General features: G+C 42.9%; 1 protein-coding gene across 5 annotated transcripts in view; it reads right to left on the bottom strand.

Annotated features, from left to right (window-relative positions):
- LOC124121061 (tyrosine-protein phosphatase non-receptor type 13-like) overlaps window positions 1-23268 on the bottom strand; it is a 155918-nt gene that overhangs the window by 22252 nt on the left and 110398 nt on the right. For 3 of the 5 annotated variants that reach the window (XM_046484009.2, XM_046484010.2, XM_048392843.1), the window contains exons 32-36: window positions 20675-20842; window positions 19364-19458; window positions 14297-14726; window positions 10370-10460; window positions 4116-4377 (exon numbers count right to left, since the gene is read on the bottom strand). In XM_046484009.2, the coding sequence (XP_046339965.1) occupies window positions 4116-4377; window positions 10370-10460; window positions 14297-14726; window positions 19364-19458; window positions 20675-20842 (1046 nt within the window). Of the gene's footprint in view, window positions 1-4115; window positions 4378-10369; window positions 10461-14296; window positions 14727-19363; window positions 19459-20674; window positions 20843-22003; window positions 22154-23268 lie in introns of those variants that run through there. The other 2 variants (XM_046484011.2, XM_046484012.2) reach the window with 2 other exon arrangements.

The following is a 23268-nucleotide window of genomic DNA, read 5'->3' as shown; positions in this document are numbered from 1 at the left end:
TTTTCATAAATGAACTTTTGATACAAATATCTGAAAATTGTAACGAGGGTATCCAACTCCATCCAGAAACTATTAAACTTTTCCTACTCCTTTTTGCTGATGATATAGTTATGTTCTCGAGCACAGTACCTGGACTTCAAAAGTTAATAAATGAACTTGAGTATTATTGTAACAAATGGAAATTGAAGGTCAATATCGATAAGACAAAGGTTGTAGTTTTCAAAAATGGAGGGAAATTATCCAAACGAGAAAAATGGCTATATAAAGGTGAAAAACTTGAGGTTGTAAGAAGTTACAAATATTTGGGGGTACATTTTACAAATCGACTTACTTGGTCACTGCATTGCAACAAAGCCGCACTACAAGCCAAAAAGATTTTAATTGGCATTTTACAAAACCTAAAACCCCTTGGAAATATTAGCTTTGAAACATTCTCTAAGATTTTCGACACTAAGATCAGTCCTATTTTACTCTATGGTGCTGAAGTCTGGGGCCTAGAGAACTATGATACAATAGAGAAGGTTCATCTATTTGCGTATAAAAGATTTCTAGGAGTAAATTCCAACACTCCAAATGTTACAGTTTACGGGGAATCTGGGAGATACACAATGTATATATTCAGTTACATAAAAGTAATAAAATATTGGATAAAATTGCTTAAAATGCCAAATACCAGATTCCCAAAGAAATGCTATAACATGATGATTCTTTACGATAGCAGAGGTAAAAATAACTGGGCCTCGGGTGTCAAAAAGATACTCCAATCTTGCAGGTATGAGTACATTTGGAGAGAGCAACATGTAACAGTACCAGATCGTTTTATATATAATTTAAGACAAAGGCTAAAAGATATGTATTTTCAAAAGTGGTACTCTTCACTAAACTTACATAATAAGTTAAAGCATTACACCTGTTTTAAATCATTCATTCTGACCGAAAAATATCTTTTGGATATAAATGTTAAGAAATTCCGAACGGCACTATCCCGTTTCAGATGTAGTTCTCATGACCTTCTAATAGAAAAAGGTAGACATTTAGCGATACCAAGGGAAAACAGATTGTGTAAATATTGTACTTGCCAAGAGATAGAAGATGAATACCATTTTTTGCTAGTCTGTCCATTGTATGCAAATATCAGAAAAGAATACATACATAAATATTTTTATCTGAATCCTAGAATAGACAAATTTTATATCCTCATGTCATCCCAAAATGAAACAGTCACAAAATATCTTTCAATGTATATATATCATGCAATGAACATCAGATCCTCTGCACTATAGATGTGATATTTTGTTACGATATATGTAATTCCTATTGCACCCATTGCTACTGTATGTATATATGTACTATAGGCCAATGGCCTTTTCAGTACTCGAAATAAAGATTGACATTGATACAGGGTCTGCCAGCCTGTCAGAGACACAGAGTCTATATACCTGTCAGAGACACAGAGTCTACCTACCTGTCAGAGACACAGAGTATACCTACCTGTCAGAGACACAGAGTCTACCAGCCTGTCAGAGACACAGTCTACCAGCCTGTAAGAGACACAGAGTCTACCAGCCTGTCAGAGACACAGAGTCTACCTACCTGTCAGAGACAAAGAGTCTACCAGCCTGTCAGAGACACAGAGTCTACCAGCCTGTCAGAGACACAGAGTATACCTACCTGTCAGAGACACAGATTCAGAGACACATAGTGAGAGATACAGAGTCCATCTGCCTGTCAGAGACACAGTCTACCAGCCTGTCAGAGACACAGAGTCTACCAGCCTGTCAGAGACACAGAGTCAGAGACACATAGTGAGAGATACAGGGTCTACCAGCCTGTCAGAGACACGGAGTCTACCTACCTGTCAGAGACACAGAGTCAGAGACACATAGTGAGAGACACAGAGTCTACCAGCCTATCAGAGACACATAGTCAGAGACAAAGAGTCTACCTACCTGTCAGAGACACAGAGTTTATCAGCCTGTCAGAGACACAGAGTCTACCTACCTGTCAGAGACACAGAGTCTACCTCCCTGTCAGAGACACAGAGTTTACCAGCCTGTCAGATACATGGATTTCTACCAGCCTGTCAGAGAAACAGAGTCTACCAGCCTGTCAGAGACACAGTCCATCTGCCTGTCAGAGACACAGAGTTTACCAGCCTGTCAGATACACGGATTTCTACCAGCCTGTCAGAGACAAAGAGTCTATCTGCCTGTCAGAGACACAGAGTCTACCTGCCTATCAGAGACACGGTTTCTCCCTACTCGGAGTCTACTTACCTGTCAGAGACACAGAGTCTACCTAGTTGTCAGAGACACAGAGTCTACCAGCCTGTCAGAGACACAGAGTCCATCTGACAGTCAGAGACACAGAGTCTACAAGCCTGTCAGACACGGAGTCTACCTAGTTGTCAGAGACACAGAGTCTACCAGCCTGTCACAGACACAGAGTCAGAGACACAGAGTCCATCTGACTGTCAGAGACACAGAGTCTACAGCCTGTCAGAAACACAAAGTCTAACAGTCTGTCAGAGACACAGAGTCCATCTGCCTGTCAGAGACACATAGTCTACTAGCCTGTCAGAGTCACAGTCTACCTGCCTGACAGAGACACATAGTGAGAGACACAGAGTCTACCTGCCTGTCAGAGACACAGATTCTACCTGCCTATCAGAGACACGGATTCTCCCTTCATGTCAGAGACACAGAGTCTACAAGCCTGTCAGACACGGAGTCTACCTACCTGTCAGAGACACAGAGTTTACCTAGTTGTCAGAGACACAGAGTCTACCAGCCTGTCAGAGACACAGAGTCTACCAGCCTGTCAGAGACACAGTCTACCTGCCTGTCAGAGACACAGAGTCAGAGACACATAGTGAGAGATACAGAGTCCATCTGCCTGTCAGAGACACAGAGTCTACCAGCCTGTCAGAGACACAGAGTCTACCAGCCTGTCAGAGACACAGAGTATACCTACCTGTCAGAGACACAGAGTCAGAGACACATAGTGAGAGGTACAGAGTTTATCTGCCTGTCAGAGACACAGAGTCTACCAGCCTGTCAGGGACACAGTCTACCTGCCTGTCAGAGACACAGAGTCAGAGACACATAGTGAGAGATACAGAGTCCATCTGCCTGTCAGAGACACAGAGTCTACCAGCCTGTCAGAGACACAGAGTCTACCAGCCTGTCAGAGACACAGAGTATACCTACCTGTCAGAGACACAGTCTACCTGCCTGTCAGAGACACAGAGTCAGAGACACATAGTGAGAGATACAGAGTTTATCTGCCTGTCAGAGACACAGAGTCTACCAGCCTGTCAGGGACACAGTCTACCTGCCTGTCAGAGACACAGAGTCAGAGACACATAGTGAGAGATACAGAGTCCATCTGCCTGTCAGAGACACAGTCTACCAGCCTGTCAGAGACACAGAGTCTACCAGCCTGTCAGAGACACAGTCTACCAGCCTGTCAGAGACACAGAGTATACCTACCTGTCAGAGACACAGTCTACCAGCCTGTCAGAGACACAGAGTCTACCTACCTGTCAGAGACACAGAGTATACCTACCTGTCAGAGACACAGAGTCAGAGACACATAGTGAGAGATACAGAGTCCATCTGCCTGTCAGAGACACAGTCTACCAGCCTGTCAGAGACACAGAGTCTACCAGCCTGTCAGAGACACAGAGTCAGAGACACATAGTGAGAGATACAGGGTCTACCAGCCTGTCAGAGACACAGAGTCTATCTACCTGTCAGAGACACAGAGTGTACCTTCCTGTCAGAGACACAGAGTATACCTACCTGTCAGAGACACAGAGTCTACCAGCCTGTCAGAGACACAGTCTACCAGCCTGTAAGAGACACAGAGCCTACCAGCCTGTCAGAGACACAGAGTCTACCTACCTGTCAGAGACAAAGAGTCTATCTGCCTGTCAGATACACGGATTTCTACCAGCCTGTCAGAGACAAAGAGTCTATCTGCCTGTCAGAGACACAGAGTCTACCAGCCTGTCAGAGACACAGAGTCTACCAGCCTGTCAGAGACACAGAGTCTACCTACCTATCAGAGACAATAAGAGGAAGTTGTGGAAGTAACTATAACAATATATGTACCTATCTGAGACACTAAGGGGCATGTCGGTGGCCTCGGGCCAGTAGCGGTGACATTTGACCCGCTCGGCCTCCACGTCCAGTGTGAGCATGCCAATAACATCTGCCTGTTGCTGCCACACCATGTTCCAGAAGTCAGCAGTGGTGTGGGGCAGTGGGCCTTGACACGCGATGTACTGCAGGGTGTCAATGCCAACATTCACATCCAGGTGACTGGCATTGATAAAATCCTCAGTTCCTAACAAGTGAACTCGGTTAAAGTCAACTGAAATCAAATCAATATCATGAATAAATGGCTGTGAAATGGAATAACTTGAATGTGTTTTTTAAATCCTAAAAACATATGTACCCACTCTTTTTATTCATACATTAGTTCAAATTGTTACTATAAATCTGTTTGCAAATCTGAAACACAATAATATACCAGTACATGTTCTGATTAGTGCATCAAAGAAGGAGCATTACAGTTGATGCCATGTTGACTCTTTATGGCAGATAAGACAACTGACCTTGTAACAGCAGTTTGGCTGATAGATTGCTGTGTGCAAGCAGATGCAGTATGTAAGTAGATGCACCCATAATGAGTGAGTGAGTAAGTGAGTGAGTGAGTTGAGTTTAACGCCAATTTAACCCACAATCATAGGTTTCTGTAGTGCCCAAGGGATGCAACTCTGCACAGCGAATTGCGGCGCCTTAGATGACTGGGCCACCCTTGTCCCCCACCCATAATGACAATCTTTAGCTTTATGCTCAGTAGAAAAACTCTTAAGAATTTCCAAATTGTTTCCATGGAAACACTTGAAATTAAAAAAAACCTACAAATTGAACAGTATGAAAAGGCAGTAGTAACGCATGTGGTCATTGCACATGTGTAGTTTCATGTGTAAATACCAGTCAAGCAGGACTGGTTGACCACGGTATAAAAATCTATACTGAAACGTCACTTTTTACAGTATTAAAGAGGTTGTTACCCATTAAATTGTTTCTACCTTGGCATTCTAGAAGTTGGTAAGTAAGAAAACGTACAACTTTATGGATAACAACTTCTGGTTTATTGTATTTAGCGACATTACAGTGAAGATTCTTACACTGTTATCAAGGTGGAGTGACAACAAGTAAGTGATGAGAGGTAATTATCCATGTTTGTTGTGACAAGCAGCAGTTTACATTAACAACAGGTGATAGATAACAAGGCGCATACAGATAAGTGGATGAAGCCAGGTGTACAGTAAGCTTGGAAGATGGTTCTAAGGGATGGGGAGCCAGTGAAGATGGTATCGATGCCTGCTTGGTGCTGATTTGATGAGAGGTGTTGCTAATGTAGGGTAGGGTGATTGTGATGAGACATACTCTGGTCTGGTAGATTTGGGTTCAGGCTGGAGTTTGTACAACCAACCTCCAAGCTAATGCAGACAGCAAATTAGCCCTCTCAGACTACCAGCATAAATTCTCCAGCCATCAAATTCAGACAGACAAAGTCCAAATCTATTCAGCCAAACATTGGGACTTCATCAAAAGAAAACTCTAATAAGCTACGGAAATCTGCCGTCACAAACCTTGGATCAACAGTGATCAAGGGTATTACATCTTGTCTGCCTATGAGGATCTAATCAAGCAATAGACTTTTTTAATTAGGATCCAATCCTCTTGTCACAACTGTTGAATCTTTTTAATCCTTATCATACTGTAGATCTGGCTTCATCCTCTTTGTGCTTCATTACCTGTGTGCTATTTGTTATTCTTACTGTACATCTGGCTTTAACCAATTATCTGTGTGCTACTTGTTATCTATTATCTTTGTTGTTAATCTGCTGCTTATCACAACCTGTCCTACATATATATATACTTCTCATCACTTGGTTGTGACAGGCAAACCGATGGTACCATGGTGGAATGAGGAAATAGAACAGACTAGACGAAAACGTAAATCAGCCTTCAATAAAGCAAAACGCGACTACAAATATTTAAACATAGCCCACGAACTAAACCACCAGGTTCAAAAACTAGTCCAAATAGCCAAAAGTAGAGACTGGAAAAAATTCTGCGAAGGTATAAATAACCGTACAGATGCCAGAACGGTCTGGCGCAAAATCCACGCCATCAGAGGCTTAAAACGACATAAAAAAAACCCTAACATTGACAACTCAACCAACCCCGCCCAAAAAGCAAATAATCTCGCCAACCACTTTTCGGCCGTTAGCAGTAACACCAACTTCAGTAAAAAATTCCAAGATAAACTTAAAACAGAAAACAAACCCACAAAAGAACCAAACAATAACAATCTAGAAATAAATCAACCCTACACAATGGAGGAGCTCCTCTACGTAATCCAAAACAGGAAAAAGGGCACAGCCCAAGGATTAGACCTAACTTCTTACCAAATAATTAAAAAACTCCCCCTAAAACTACTCCAGGCACTAATCAAACTATACAATCTCATCTACCTAAACGGACAGGTTCCTACTCCCTGGAAACAGGCCCTAGTCATACCAATCCCTAAACCTAATAAACCAGCTAATCAAGCTAACTCATATAGACCAATATCCCTAACTTCAAACTTATGTAAAGTAATGGAATCAATGGCTAAAAATAGATTACAACATTACTTAACCCAAAATAACATCATAAACCCAGATCAAAGCGGTTTCACTCCTGGCCGCTCAACCCTAGATAACCTCACCCGACTAGAACAAGATATTAAGACAGGACAGCTAAATAAACAATATACCACAGGCATCTTCTTAGACTTCTCTAAAGCTTTCGACATGGTATGGCACGATGGGCTAATACAAAAACTTAAAAAAATAGGACTCAAAGGTCAGATAATAAATTACATCCAGGACTTCCTAAACAATCGTAAAATAACCGTGGGTATAGACCAAACTCTATCGGACCAATGTCCCCTAGAAAATGGTACTCCACAGGGCAGTATCCTCAGCCCCACCCTCTTCAATATAATGATAAACGATCTATTCGAGGGCCTATCCCCTAAAGTAAACACATCAAAATTCGCGGATGATGGAGCCATCTGGATCCGCACTAAAAGCATGAACATGATCCAAAATTTACTCCAAAAATCTCTTAATAAAATACAACAGTGGGCTGACAAATGGGGCTTCTCCCTTAACTCAGAAAAAACAACAGGAATAGTATTCAAACATAAAAACATGAAACCCGCCTCCCCAATCCTCCAGCTAAACAATCAAACAATCAAATTTCAAAAACAAACCAAATTCTTAGGACTTATTTTCGATGAACATCTCACCTGGGATGCTCACATCCAAAACCTAACAACTAAATGCAGTAAAGACCTAAACACCCTAAGATGCCTAACTGGTTCTAACTGGGGAGCATCCAAAGATACCCTCCTCTCTCTCTACATATGACTAATTAGATCAAAACTAGACTACGGCTGCGCCATATACAACACCCTAAACAACTCTCTATCTAAAAAACTTGACTCAATACAATATCAGGCTCTCAAACTAATTACACGCACCCAACATGGCACCTCCTACACCTCACTTCAGGCCTTAACAGGAGAAATGCCACTAAGTCTACGCAGGGAACAGCTAAGCTTAAATTTCTGGGCCGCGTCCCAATCAAACCCTCTCATCCAAAACTAAATAAACCAAAACATCAGCCCCAAAAACCAAGCTCTAGCTCGTAAACACCCCTTACTTACCCCAATATCCCAAAGAATAACAAACTACCTAAATGAACACCAAATTAAAAATCTTAAACAAAACTGCAAACAATCAAGTATCTTCACCCCTAAACTTAAAATACCCAAAATAGACACAACACTAGCTAGCCAAATAAATAAACAAACCGACCCAAACATAGCTAAAACTACCACACTAGCATACATACACGAAAATTGGCCAAATTGGTGTCACATTTACACGGACGGATCCTCAGATCCGACCTCCAAACACACAGGTTTCGGAGTCCATACCACACAACCAACTAAAACCACACAATCCTTCCGACTCCCAAACAACCAATCAATATTCACGGCAGAACTAATGGGCATGGCCTCAGCCCTCCATAATCAAGAATCCAAAAACCACAAAAAAATCCTAATACTTACCGACTCCCTAAGTGGACTGCAAGCCCTCCAAAACAAAAATACCAAAAACCGACCTAAATTAATAAATCAAATACTTAAAAGCTCCAACGACCTAACTAAGGCAGGCAAACAAATAACCTTCTTGTGGATACCCGCCCACGTAGGAATATACGGTAATGAAAACGCCGATAAAGCAGCTAAACTATCCCTCAAAATCCCAGAAATAAGCTTAAACTTACCCATCTCAAAATCAGAAATTAAAAGTGTAAACAAGCAAAAAATCACCAAAAAATGGCATAACCTATATCTAAACTCAAATAGCCAAATCAAAAAAGTGCTCAGCAAACCACTAACCAAACCAAAAATTCTCCATCCATCCAAAAAAATCGACAGAGTAATCACAAAACTCCAAACAGGACACACCAACCTAAATAACCACCTAAAAAATTTTAAAAAACACACTACAGGTAACTGCCCACACTGCAAACAACCAGAAACCCCAGAACACGCACTCATCCACTGCACACACTACCTAACACATCGAACCGCATTACAAACCACCCTCAATCTAAACAAGGCTCTAACTCTAGAAGCAATACTAAACCCACAAAATAAACTAGAAAACTTCAAGGCCTTAGGCGTATTCTTAATCAAAACGGAACTAATAAAACGCATCTAAAAACACAATAACTCACCAAATCAAAATCACATAAACAAACAAACATCCACCATACCCAGCTCCCTTAGTTCTCCTCCCCAATCCCATCGGCATCTATTCCAAATCTCAAAATTCCCAAATTCTATATAAGCAACCCCTAAAACCCCCCTCTTGGGTTGCACAGACCACCTTCGCCCCTTTTGGAAACACATTAAATGGCCTGGCCGGGCCCGTGTGCGAAATACGCATCAGTCGGAAAGCGCACGTTAAATCTCCAAAGTAAGTAAGTAAGTAAGTAACTTGGTTGTTGTCACTCAAGCTTGATGTCAGTGGCCAAACATTGCTGTATGAGAGTAAGTCCAAATTACCAGGGAAAGGTAACAAAATAAAATCTAGAAAACCTAAAAATAGAAAAAGGCTGCAGTGAAGCTGATGAGCAATGCATATGCCAAGTTTTGATGAGAAAGGTTTTGAAAGTTTTTAAGTTAAGGCTAGGAAATTAACCCCACCCTCGTCTAAGTCAAAATTCTTTCGTTTGAAACATAAATTTATTTTTTTGACAAATCTTAAATTAGTAAGAGGCGCCAGTTAAGCTGATGAGCAATGCACATGTCAAGTTTCATTGAAAAACATCTACCCACAAACATCCATGTCTACCCACAAACACCCATGTCTACCCACAACCGCCCATATCTACCAACCACCACCCATGTCTACTACAAACCACCCAAGTCTACCTACAAACATCCATGTCTATCCACAAACACCCATGTCTACCCACAACCGCCCATATCTACCAACCACCACCCATGTCTACTACAAACCACCCAAGTCTACCTACAAACATCCATGTCTACCCACAAACACCCATGTCTACCCACAACCGCCCATATCTACCAACAACCACCCATGTCTACTACCAACCACCCATGTCTGCCTACAAACATCCATGTCTACCCACAAACACCCATGTCTACCCACAACCGCCCATATCTACCAACAACCACCCATGTCTACTAATAACCATCCAAGTCTACCAACAACCACCCTTATCTACCTACAAACACCCATATCTACTCACAAACACTCATGTCTACCCAAAAACACCCATATCTACTCACAAATACCCATATCAACCCACAAACACCCATATCTACTCACAAACACCAATATCTACCACCAACCACCCATATCAACCCACAAACACCCATATCTACCCACAACCACCCATATCTACTCACAAACTACCATATCTACCAACAATCACCCATATCTACCCACAAACACTCATATCTACCCACAAACACCCATATCCACTCACAAACACCCATATCAACCAACATCTACCAACAACCACCCATATCTAACCACAAACACTCATGTCTACCAACAACCATCCATATCTACCGACAACCACCCATATCTACCAACAACCACCCATATCTAACCACAACCACCCATATCTACCAACAACCACCCATATCTACCGACAACCCTGACAGCTATATTGACAATGAATGCACTCACAGGGCAGGACATTTCTGTATCTGTTCTTGTGTCTGTTGTCTGGTAACCGGGCATCCTCACTTTCATCTGTAGGCTGCAAATGGCGCAGATTCTGGAAAAATTCATAAATAGTGTCAGTTCAACATGCAATGTAGGTTAATATTAGTGTTTGTGAGTATACTTAATGTTCCACAGCAATGAAGTGCATGCAAAAACTGAAAGACCCATCCCAACCTATTCCTGAAAGCCTCCACACTTTCTGTAAACAGTAGGTATGATCCTGAGGATGATGTTTACCTTTGAAATGACATGTATAAGAAGATGAAAATGTGAACCATACTTTAAGAATGGCCTTCTCTGAGACCTTGGCCTCATATGGATGTCACTCACAAAATTTTCTGATCTAATCTGAACCCACTTTAGGAAGACTTGACCTGTGGGTGTTTCTCCCCTCCCTTTGTGTGGTAACAAGTTGTCATGACCTGAGCGTTTCTACCCTATCTTTGTGTGAAGACACCCTGTGTTGACCTGTGAGTGTTTCTACCCTATCTTTGTGTGAAGACACCCCGTCATGACCTGTGGGTGTTTCTACCCTCCCTTTGTGTGAAGACACCCTATGATGGCCTGTAAGTGTGTTTCTCCCCTCCCTTTGTGTGAAGACACCCTGTCATGACCTGTGAGTGTTTCTTTGCCTTCTCCCCTCCCTTTGTGTGAAGACACCCTATCATGGCCTGTGTTTCTCCCCTCCCTTTGTGTGAAGACACCCTGTCATGACCTGTGAGTGTTTCTTTGCCTTCTCCTCCCCCCCCCCCCCTTGTGTGAAGACACCCTATCATGGCCTGTGTTTCTCCCCTCCCTTTGTGTGAAGACACCCTGTCATGACCTGTGGATGTGACTCCCCTCCCTTTGTGTGAAGACACCCTGTCATGGCCTGTGTGTTTCTCCCCACCCTTTGTGTGAAGACACCTTGTCCTGACCTATGAGTTTTTCTCCACTCCCTTTGTGTGAAGACACCCTGTCTTGACCTGTGGGTGTTTCTCCCCTCCCTTTGTGTGAAAACACCCTGTCTGGACCTGTGAGTGTTTCTACCCTCCCTTTGTGTGAAGACACCCTGTGTTGACCTGTGAGTGTTTCTACCCTCCCTTTGTGTGAAGAAAACCTGTCTTGACTTGAGGCTGATTCTTTCCTCCCTTTGTGTGAAGACACCCTGTGTTGACCTGTGAGTGTTTCTCCCCTCCCTTTGTGTGAAGACACCCTGTCTTGACCTGTGGAAGTTACTCCCCTCCCTTTGTGTGAAGAAAACCTGTCATTACCTGTGGGTGATTCTCCCCTCCCTTTGTGTGAAGACACCCTGTCTTGACCTGTGAGTGTTTCTCCCCTCCCTTTGTGTGAAGACAACCTGTCTTGACCTGTGGGTGATTCTCCCCTCCCTTTGTGTGAAGACACCCTGTCGTTACCTGTGGGTGATTCCCCCCCCCCCCCTTTTGTGTGAAGACACCCTGTCATTACCTGTGGGTGTTTTTCCCCTCCCTTTGTGTGAAGACACCCTGTCTTGACCTCTAAGTGTTTCTACCCTATCTTTGTGTGAATACACCCTGTCATGGCCTGTGGGTGTTTTTCCCCTCCCTTTGTGTGAAGACACCCTGTCTTGACCTGTGGGTGATTCTCCCCTCCTTTTGTGTGAAGACACCCTGTCTTGACCTGTGGGTGATTCTCCCCTCCCTTTGTGTGAAGACACCCTGTCGTTACCTGTGGGTGTTTTTCCCCTCCCTTTGTGTGAAGACACCCTGTCTTGACCTGTGGGTGATTCTCCCCTCCCTTTGAGTGAAGACACCCTGTCTTGACCTGTGGGTGATTCTCCCCTCCCTTTCAGTGAAGACACCCTGTCGTTACCTGTGGGTGTTTTTCCCCTCCCTTTGTGTGAAGACACCCTGTCATTACCTGTGGGTGATTCTCCCCTCCCTTTGAGTGAAGACACCCTGTCTTGACCTGTGGGTGATTCTCCCCTCCCTTTGAGTGAAGACACCCTGTCTTGACCTGTGGGTGATTCTCCCCTCTCTTTGAGTGAAGACAACCTGTCTTGACCTGTGGGTGATTCTCCCCTCCCTTTGTGTGAAGACAACCTGTCTTGACTTGTGGGTGATTCTCCCCTCCCTTTGTGTGAATACACCCTGTCTTGACTTGTGGGTGTTTTTCCCCTCCCTTTGTGTGAAGACACCCTGTCTTGACCTCTAAGTGTTTCTACCCTATCTTTGTGTGAATACACCCTGTCATGGCCTGTGGGTGATTCTCCCCTCCCTTTGTGTGAAGACACCCTGTCTTGACCTGTGGGTGATTCTCCCCTCCCTTTGTGTGAAGACACCCTGTCTTGACCTGTGGGTGATTCTCCCCTCCTTTTGTGTGAAGACACCCTGTCTTGACCTGTGGGTGATTCTCCCCTCCCTTTGTGTGAAGACACCCTGTCGTTACCTGTGGGTGTTTTTCCCCTCCCTTTGTGTGAAGACACCCTGTCTTGACCTGTGGGTGATTCTCCCCTCCCTTTGAGTGAAGACACCCTGTCTTGACCTGTGGGTGATTCTCCCCTCCCTTTCAGTGAAGACACCCTGTCGTTACCTGTGGGTGTTTTTCCCCTCCCTTTGTGTGAATACACCCTGTCATTACCTGTGGGTGATTCTCCCCTCCCTTTGAGTGAAGACACCCTGTCTTGACCTGTGGGTGATTCTCCCCTCCCTTTGTGTGAAGACACCCTGTCATTACCTGTGGGTGTTTTTCCCCACCCTTTGTGTGAAGACACCCTGTCTTGACTTGTGGGTGATTCTCCCCTCCTTTTGTGTGAAGACACCCTGTCTTGACCTGTGGGTGATTCTCCCCTCCCTTTGTGTGAAGACACCCTGTCGTTACCTGTGGGTGATTCTCCCCTCCTTTTGTGTGAAGACACCCTGTCGTTACCTGTGGGTGTTTTTCCCCACCCTTTGTGTGAAGACACCCTGTCTTGACCTGTGGGTGATTCTCCCCTCCCTTTGAGTGAAGACACCCTGTCTTGACCTGTGGGTGATTCTCCCCTCTCTTTGAGTGAAGACACCCTGTCTTGACCTGTGGGTGATTCTCCCCTCCCTTTGTGTGAAGACAACCTGTCTTGACTTGTGGGTGATTCTCCCCTCCCTTTGTGTGAATACACCCTGTCTTGACTTGTGGGTGATTCTCCCCTCCCTTTGTGTGAAGACACCCTGTCATTACCTGTGGGTGTTTTTCCCCAGCCTTTGTGTGAAGACACCCTGTCTTGACCTGTGGGTGATTCTCCCCTCCCTTTGTGTGAAGAAAACCTGTCATGACCTGAGGGTGTTTCTCCCCTCCCTTTGAGTGAAGACACCCTGTCTTGACCTGTGGGCGATTCTCCCCTCCCTTTGTGTGAAGACACCTTGTCATGACCTGTGGATGATTCTCCCCTCCCTTTGTGTGAAGACAACCTGTCTTGACTTGTGGGTGATTCTCCCCTCCTTTTGTGTGAAGAAACCCTGTCTTGACTTGTGGGTGATTCTCCCCTCCCTTTGTGTGAAGACACCCTGTCTTGACCTGTGGGTGATTCTCCCCTCCTTTTGTGTGAAGACACCCTGTCTTGACTTGTGGGTGATTCTCCCCTCCCTTTGTGTGAAGACACCCTGTCTTGACCTGTGGGTGATTCTCCCCTCCCTTTGTGTGAAGACACCCTGTCATGACCTGTGAGTGTTTCTTTGCCTTCTCCCCTCCCTTTGTGTGAAGACACCCTGTCTTGACTTGTGGGTGTTTTTCCCCTCCCTTTGTGTGAAGACACCCTGTCTTGACCTGTGGATGTTACTCCCCTCCCTTTGTTTGAAGACACCTTGCCATGACCTGTGGGTGGCAACTCTTCTCCATTACCCCTATGATCTGGACACGTGACTCCCCTCAGCTGAAGATCTGTGTTCCTACCATAAACTCCTCCAGGGGGTCCTCCTGCTCCACCTTATCTGTCAGCTGCTGCAGCAGTGCCAGAATCACATCCTCATCATCCTCAGCCATTGACATCAATGGGAGAGAACTCAGCCACTCGTCTGTGATCAGGTTTGGAACAGTCAGTGGAAGTTTGCGAATGTCATTCAGATGAGAATCAACTGTAATTAGTTTATAATTACTATCATCAAAGAGTCCATTGACATCATTTGTCTCCTGTGAATTCTCAGACATGTGATTGTTGCCCATGTCTGAGTTTGGTGTTCGTAAATCATGGGCCATGAAACCGCTGTCAATGGAGTCGTTCCTAAAGATGGCCACATCGACAGAGTCATTGTCAGTGGTGTCTTTGCCCACACTGTCCACAACACTCACATCTGACTTGATATCAATGAAGGTTGGACCTGGTCTGAAACAGTAGGATACAATTTACTAAAGTTTAATACAGTTAGGATTCTAATAATAAAACTCTCACCATATACCATCCTACAGATTTGGGCCCCCATACTCTGCATCTATTTTACAGCTGGCAATGACAGGATCAATGTCACAGATGGTAATTTTTGTTTGTTTGTTGTTTAATGCAGAACTTCGCAATATTCCAGCCATATGACGGCGGTCTGTAAAAAAACAAGTCTGGACCCGACAATTCAGTGATTGATATCATGAGCATTGATCCACTCAACTGGGATATGATGACAAGCATCAACCAAGTCAGGTAGCCTGACCACCCAATCCGTTAGTCTCCTCTTACAACAAACAAAGTCGCCTCTAACTACAAGCTTGGGTTGCTGAAGACCTATTCTATCCCGGATTGTCACAGGTCCATGACTGGATCTATGTCACAGGCGACAATGACTGGATCTATGTCACAGATGGCAATGAATGGATCCATGTCACAGGCACCAATGACTGGATCTATGTCACAGATGGCAATGACTGCATCTATGTGACAGATGACAATGACTGGATCTATGTCAAGGCACAAATGACTGGATCTATATCACAGATGGCAATGAATGGATCTATGTCACAGACACCAATGATTGGATCTATGTCACAGATGGCAATAAAAAGGATCTATGTCACAGATGGAAATGACTGGATCTTTGTCACAGGAGCCAATGACAGGATCTATGCCACAGATGCCAATGACTGGATCTGTCACAGATATGAATGACCAGATCTATGTCACAGGCAACAATGTCTGGACTGGATCTATGTCACAGATGGCAATGACTGCATCTATGTCACTGATGACAATGACTGGATCTATGTCAAGGCACAAATGACTGGATCTATATCACAGATGGCAATGAATGGATCTATGTCACAGACACCAATGACTGGATCTATGTCACAGATGGCAATAAAAAGGATCTATGTCACAGCTGGCAATGACTGGATCTTTGTCACAGGAGCCAATGACAGGATCTATGCCACAGATGCCAATGACTGGATCTGTCACAGATGTGAATGACCAGATCTATGTCACAGGCAACAATGACTGGATCTATGTCACAGATGGCAATGACTGGATCTATCTCACATGCTCCAATGACTAGATCTATGTCACAGATGACAATAACTGGATCCATGTCAAAGGCACAAATGACTGGATCTATATTACAGATGGCAATGACTGGATCTGTCACAGATGTGAATGACCAGATCTATGCACAGGCAACAATGACTGGATCTATGTCACAGATGACAATGACTGGATCTATGTCACAGATGGCAATGACAGGATCTATGTCACAGATGGCAATGAATGGATCTATGTAACAGGCACCAATAACTGGATCTATGTCACAGATGGCAATGATTGGATCTGTCACAGATGTGAATAACTAGATCTATGTCACAGATCCAAATGACTGGATCTATGTCACAGATGCTAATGAATGGATCTATGTCACAGAATGAAACGACTGGATCTATGTCACAGCTGGCAATGACTAGATCTATGTCACAGGCAACAATGACTGGATCTATATCACAGATGGCAATGAATGGATCTATGTTACAGACACTAATGATTGGATCTATGTCACAGATGGCAATGACTGGATCTATGTCACAGATGTCAATGACTGGATCTATGTCACAGATGGCAATGAATGGATCTATATTACAGGCACCAATAACTGGATCTATGTCACAGATGGCAATGACTGGATGTATGTCACAGATGGCAATGATTGGATCTGTCACAGATGTGAATGACTAGATCTATGTCACAGGTCCAAATGACTGGAACTATGTCACAGATGCTAATGAATGGATCTATGTCACAGAATTAAACAACTGGATCTATGTCACAGATGGCAATGACTAGATCTATGTCACAGGTGACAATGACTGGATCTATGTCAAAGATGGCAATGACTAGGTCTATGTCACAGGTCACAATGACTGGATCTTTGTTGCAGGCGCCAATGACTGGATCTATGTCACAGATGGCAATGACTGGATCTATGTCACAGATGTCAGTGATTGGATTTATGTCACAGGAGCCAATGACTGCATATATGTCACAGATGACAATGACTGGATCTATGTCACAGATGGCAATGAATGGATCTATGTCACAGATGACAATAACTTGATCTTTGTTGCAGGTGCCAATGACTGGATCTATGTCACAGATGGCAATGACTGGATCTATGTCACATTACAATGACTGGATCTGTGTCACAGGTGCCAATGACTGGATCTATGTCACAGGTGCAAATAAATGGATCTATGTCACAAACGCTAATGACTGGATCAATGTCACATGACAATGACTGGATCTGTGTCATAGGCACCAATGACTGGATCTATGTCACAGGAGCCAATAAATGGATCTATGTCACAAACTCTAATGACTGTATCTATGTCACAAGCGGCAATGTGAGTGAGTGAGAGTATGTGTAAGGTTTAATTTGGAGATAAACATACTTGTGTTTGCAATGTTTCCTGTATATCTAACTATCTTAAATGAATTTGGAGCCTTAATTGGTAGAATGAAGCTTCAAACGGAAAAAAGTAGCTTGGTTTAGTGCATTTTGTAACCTATTATTGAACAAAATATTATTTAAAAATGCTAACTGACTATGCTTAAGAAACAACTACTTTTCTATAAATATAAGCTTCCTTGGAGATCAAATCATCTGTTTTATTCAGAAGTGATTATGTTATAGTTAAAACATGAATCCAAGGTTGTACATTTTCAATCAAAACTGATGCATGTTTTAATTAATTTATGAACTTTATGAATCTGGTGCAACAAATACCAGAAAGAATACGACTGAAACAATACAGTAGTTGTGGTAAAACATGAACATGTGCAGCATGCTGAGAACTGTAGTCAGTGACGTAAGATTGAACCTGCCTTTGACACAGTTGGTTACAATACTAAACATGATACATGACGTTGCAGGTTCACATCAGGGAATTTCCATGTGAAATCAAAGCATATCAAAAGGCTAGCAAGATACCTATCAATACTATAGGTGAAAGTGGCAGTAGGTTTATATGAGACAGCAAGATATCTATCAATACTATAGGTGAAAGTGGCAGTAGGTTTATATGAGACAGCAAGATATCTATCAATACTATAGGTGAAAGTGGCAGTAGGTTTATATGAGACAGCAAGATACCTATCAATACTATAGGTGAAAGTTGCAGTAGGTTTATATGAGACAGCAAGATATCTATCAATACCTTAGGTGAAAGTGGCAGTAGGTTTATATGAGACAGCAAGATACCTATCAATACTTTAGGTGAAAGTGGCAGTAGGTTTATATGAGACAGCAAGATACCTATCAATACTTTAGGTGAAAGTGGCAGTAGGTTTATATGAGACAGCAAGATACCTATCAATACTTTAGGTGAAAGTGGCAGTAGGTTTATATGAGACAGCAAGATACCTATCAATACTTTAGGTGAAAGTGGCAGTAGGTTTATATGAGACAGCAAGATACCTATCAATACTATAGGTGAAAGTGGCAGTAGGTTTATATGAGACAGCAAGATACCTATCAATACTATAGGTGAAAGTGGCAGTAGGTTTATATACATGAGACAGCAAGATACCTATCAATACTATAGGTGAAAGTGGCAGTAGGTTTATATGAGACAGCAAGATACCTATCAATACTTTAGGTGAAAGTGGCAGTAGGTTTATATGAGACAGCAAGATACCTATCAATACTTTAGGTGAAAGTGGCAGGAGGTTTATATGAGACAGCAAGATACCTATCAATACTTTAGGTGAAAGTGGCAGTAGGTTTATATGAGACAGCAAGATACCTATCAATACTATAGGTGAAAGTGGCAGTAGGTTTATATGAGACAGCAAGATACCTATCAATACTATAGGTGAAAGTGGCAGTAGGTTTATATGAGACAGCAAGATACCTATCAATACTATAGGTGAAAGTGGCAGTAGGTTTATATGAGACAGCAAGATACCTATCAATACTATAGGTGAAAGTGGCAGTAGGTTTATATGAGACAGCAAGATATCTATCAATACTATAGGTGAAAGTGGCAGTAGGTTTATATGAGACAGCAAGATACCTATCAATACTTTAGGTGAAAGTGGCAGTAGGTTTATATGAGACAGCAAGATACCTATCAATACTTTAGGTGAAAGTGGCAGTAGGTTTACATGAGACAGCAAGATACCTATCAATACTTTAGGTGAAAGTGGCAGTAGGTTTATATGAGACAGCAAGATACCTATCAATACTATAGGTGAAAGTGGCAGTAGGTTTATATGAGACAGCAAGATACCTATCAATACTTTAGGTGAAAGTGGCAGTAGGTGGATCAAGTATATTGAAACCTTTGACCAATAAGAATTCAGTATTTCCAAATTCAAGGTAGAATGAAAAGTATTACATTTCACAGCATGTCACCTTTATGTGGAGCTATACCTCAAGCGATGCAAGTCTTCCAACATTACAACTCTGCGGAAACCCACTAGCACAGAGCTCACAACTGCAGAACAATAATCAGGACAGATCTGCAGCCAACAAACTGAGGCCTACTTACCTTGATATCGTCACTTGAACAGTTCCTGGTTTTGCCTTTCTGAGAATTTTCACAGCCTTTACATGGTTCATTCCTACCAGAGATTCCCCATTCACCTGCACACACAGAACACAATCATTCAAAAGATCATTCAAGTCTGCTTTAAAAAATATCCCCAGATGTAAGTTTGCAGCAGCTTGAAATGAGAGAGAACATAGTGACGTAAGTTGCCTACCTCCACAACCCTTAATGGAGAGAGTATACAGTGACGTAAGTTGCCTACCTCCACAACCCTTAATGGAGAGAGAATATAGTGACGTAAGTTGCCTACCTCCACAACCCTTAATGGAGAGAGAATATAGTGACGTAAGTTGCCTACCTCCACAACCCTTAATGGAGAGATAACATAGTGATGTAAGTTGCCTACCTCCACAACCCTTAATGGAGGGAGAACATAGTGACGGAAGTTGCCTACCTCCACAACCCTTAATGAAGAGAGTATATAGTGACGTAAGTTGCCTACCTCCACAACCCTTAATGGAAAGATAACATAGTGATGTAAGTTGCCTACCTCCACAACCCTTAATGGAGGGAGAACATAGTGACGGAAGTTGCCTACCTCCACAACCCTTAATGGAGGGAGAACATAGTGACGTAAGTTGCCTACCTCAACAACCCTTAATGGAGAGAGAACATAGTGACGTAAGTTGCCTACCTCCACAACCCTTAATGGAGAGAGAACATAGTGACATAAGTTGCCTACCTCCACAACCCTTAATGGAGAGAGAACATAGTGACGTAAGTTGCCTACCTCCACAACCCTTAATGGAGAGAGAACATAGTGACGTAAGTTGCCTACCTCAATAACCTTCAATGGAGAGATAACATAGTGACGTAAGTTGCCTACCTCAACAACCCTTAATGGAGGGAACATAGTGACATAAGTTGCCTACCTCCACAACCCTTAATGGAGGGAGAACATAGTGACATAAGTTGCCTACCTCAACAACCCTTAATGGAGAAAGAACATAGATACGTAAGTTGCCTACCTCAACAACCCTTAATGGAGGGAACATAGTGACATAAGTTGCCTACCTCAACAACCCTTAATGGAGGGAGAACATAGTGACGTAAGTTGCCTACCTCAACAACCCTTAATGGAGGGAACATAGTGACATAAGTTGCCTACCTCCACAACCCTTAATGGAGAGAGAACATAGTGACGTAAGTTGCCTACCTCCACAACCCTTAATGGAGAGAGAACATAGTGACGTAAGTTGCCTACCCCGAAAATCCTTAATGGAGAGCATATAGTGACCTAAGTTTGCCTACCTGCAGCAGTCTGTCTCCCACATGCAGCCTGCCATCGGCATCTGCCACCCCTCCCTCTGAGATGGTCCTGACAAACACCCCCACCTCCTGGTGCTTCTGTGCCGTCACCAAACTGAACCCCAGACCACCAGTGGCTGGCTTCTGTAGCTCCACCCGTTGCACCACTGTCTGCACAAACACAACACATGTAGCCACTGTCTGCACAAACACAACACATGTAGCCACTGTCTGCACAAACACAACACATGTAGCCACTGTCTGCACAAACACAACACATGTAGCCACTGTCTGCACAAACACAACACATGTAGCCACTGTCTGCACAAACACAACACATGTAGCCACTGTCTGCACAAACACAACTGTAAACTGCACCCAGAAAAAACAACCTGTTAACTGCACTAAGAAAACTGCATCCCGTAAACTGCACCCTGTAAATGGCATCCCGTAAACTGCACCCCGTAAGCTGCACCCAGAAAACTTCACTCCATGAACTGCATCACGTAAACTGCATCCGTAAACTGCACTAAGAAAACTGCACTAAGAAAACTGCACCCCATAAACTGCAACCAAAAAACTACACCCCGTAAACTACATCCCCTAACTGCACCCCTTAAACTGTACCCGTAAACTTTATCCTGTAAACTGCACCCAGAAAACTGCACTAAGAAAACTGCACCCAGAAAACTGCACCCCATAAACTGCATCTGGTAAATTGCACCCCGTAAACTGCACACTGTAGAAAACTGCATGCTTCAAAATACATCCCGTAAACTGCAGCCATAAATTGCATCCCGTAAACTGCACCCCGTTAGCTGCACCCCGTAAGCTGCATCCCGTAAACTGCATCTGGTAAATTGCACCCAGAAAACTGCACCCAGTACACTGCATCAAGTAAATGGCACACTGTCAAGTGCTCCCCGTAAACTGCAGCAATGCCCCCAAGAAAAATACTACCTGTTAACTGCACTAAGAAAACTGCATCCCGTAAACTGCACCCGGAAAAATACACCCTGTAAACTGCACCCAGAAAACTGTACCCCATAAACTGCATCCTGTAAAATACATCCCGTAAACTGAACCCAGAAAACTGCATCCCGTAAACTGCATCTCGTAAACTGCACCCAGAAAACTACATCCCATAAACTGAAGCCAGAAAACTGCATTCTGTAAACTGCATCCCTGTAAACAGCACCCAGAAAACTGCATCCTGCAAAATAGACCCTGTAATCTGCATCACGTAAACTGCATTAAGAAAACTGCACCCTCTTAACTGCATCCTGTAAACTGCACCCAATAAACTGCACCCAAAAAACTATACCCCGTAAACTACATCCTGTTAACTTACCCCGTAAACTGCACCCAGAAAACTGCACCCCATAAACTGCACATGTAAACTGCACTATGTAAACTGTACCTGTAAACTTCATCCCGTAAACTGCACCCATAAACTGCACTAAGAAAACTGCATCCCGTAAACTACAACCAAAAAAAATACAACCCTTAAACTACATCCTGTATACTGCAATCAAAAAACTACACCCCATAAACTGCACCCAGAAAATTGCATCCTTGTAAACTGCATGCTGCAAAATACATCCTGTAAACAGCATCCCGTAAACTGCACCCCATAAATTGCACCCCGTAAACTGCACTAAGAAAACTGCACTCTGTAACATGGGTCAGGAAAATTTAAAATCCCAATCGGACATTTACATTTATGCCACGCCCCCTTCAAACAGCATATTTTAGTACGACTTTTTACACACAAATTACAATTTGTTACGTATTCATAATATGATGAATTATGAATTGTTTCAATTTAAATTGTTATCATTTTAGATATATATGGAAAACATACGTTTGTTTCTGTTATAATAACGATCTGTTAATGTTGTGAACGGTCTAATTAATATTCATCAGCCTGCTCAAGTGTACGCGTTGTAACATTTGGATCGAGACTATTATCCCATATTTGGTTATCACATGACCTCACGGGAAAAGGGTTTTTTTAAACTAAAGATTATTTAAAAACAAGACAGATAATATAATCATAAATCCTAAACTAACGTTGATAGCAATAGTTATTTGAATACTTTTTCATCTGAACTTAATTATTGACCATAAAAAAATTGGATATCGATCGTCACAGAAAGCAAAATGGCGGTCAAACAAGATTCAATATACGACTAGCTACTGAAAACAATAAAATCTGCAAATCCTCATTGTATGTCAACCAAGTGAAAGTCGTTAGCCACGACTTACAAAATGATCATTCAGACTTTGAGGGTTTGGCAGATCCGCTCGATTGATCTGCATCGGTCGACTGGCTGTCGTCACGCTTTCGCTTCTTGTCTGAGGTTACGTATCGTAGCATTGTGAGGATAATGAGGTACATCGATGATGCAAGGTATTTATGTACAGTTGTAAACACATTTTACTCAAATTAACAAGATGTTCTCAGTAATTAATCCTCGATTAATCAGTGTCAACTCAGTTTATTGCCTATTACAGTGATTGACCGATTGGACTATCATTGTCGGTATGATGTATTTACAGCAATCAAAACAAACAAAGCTTGTCAGTGTAGATAA

Source organism: Haliotis rufescens, unplaced genomic scaffold (genome assembly GCF_023055435.1).
Source record: "Haliotis rufescens isolate VD_foot unplaced genomic scaffold, xgHalRufe1.0.p SCAF_11, whole genome shotgun sequence".
NCBI lineage: Eukaryota > Metazoa > Mollusca > Gastropoda > Lepetellida > Haliotidae > Haliotis > Haliotis rufescens.
Note: the sequence above shows the minus strand (reverse complement) of the source record. Positions and strands in the feature narration are given on the sequence as shown.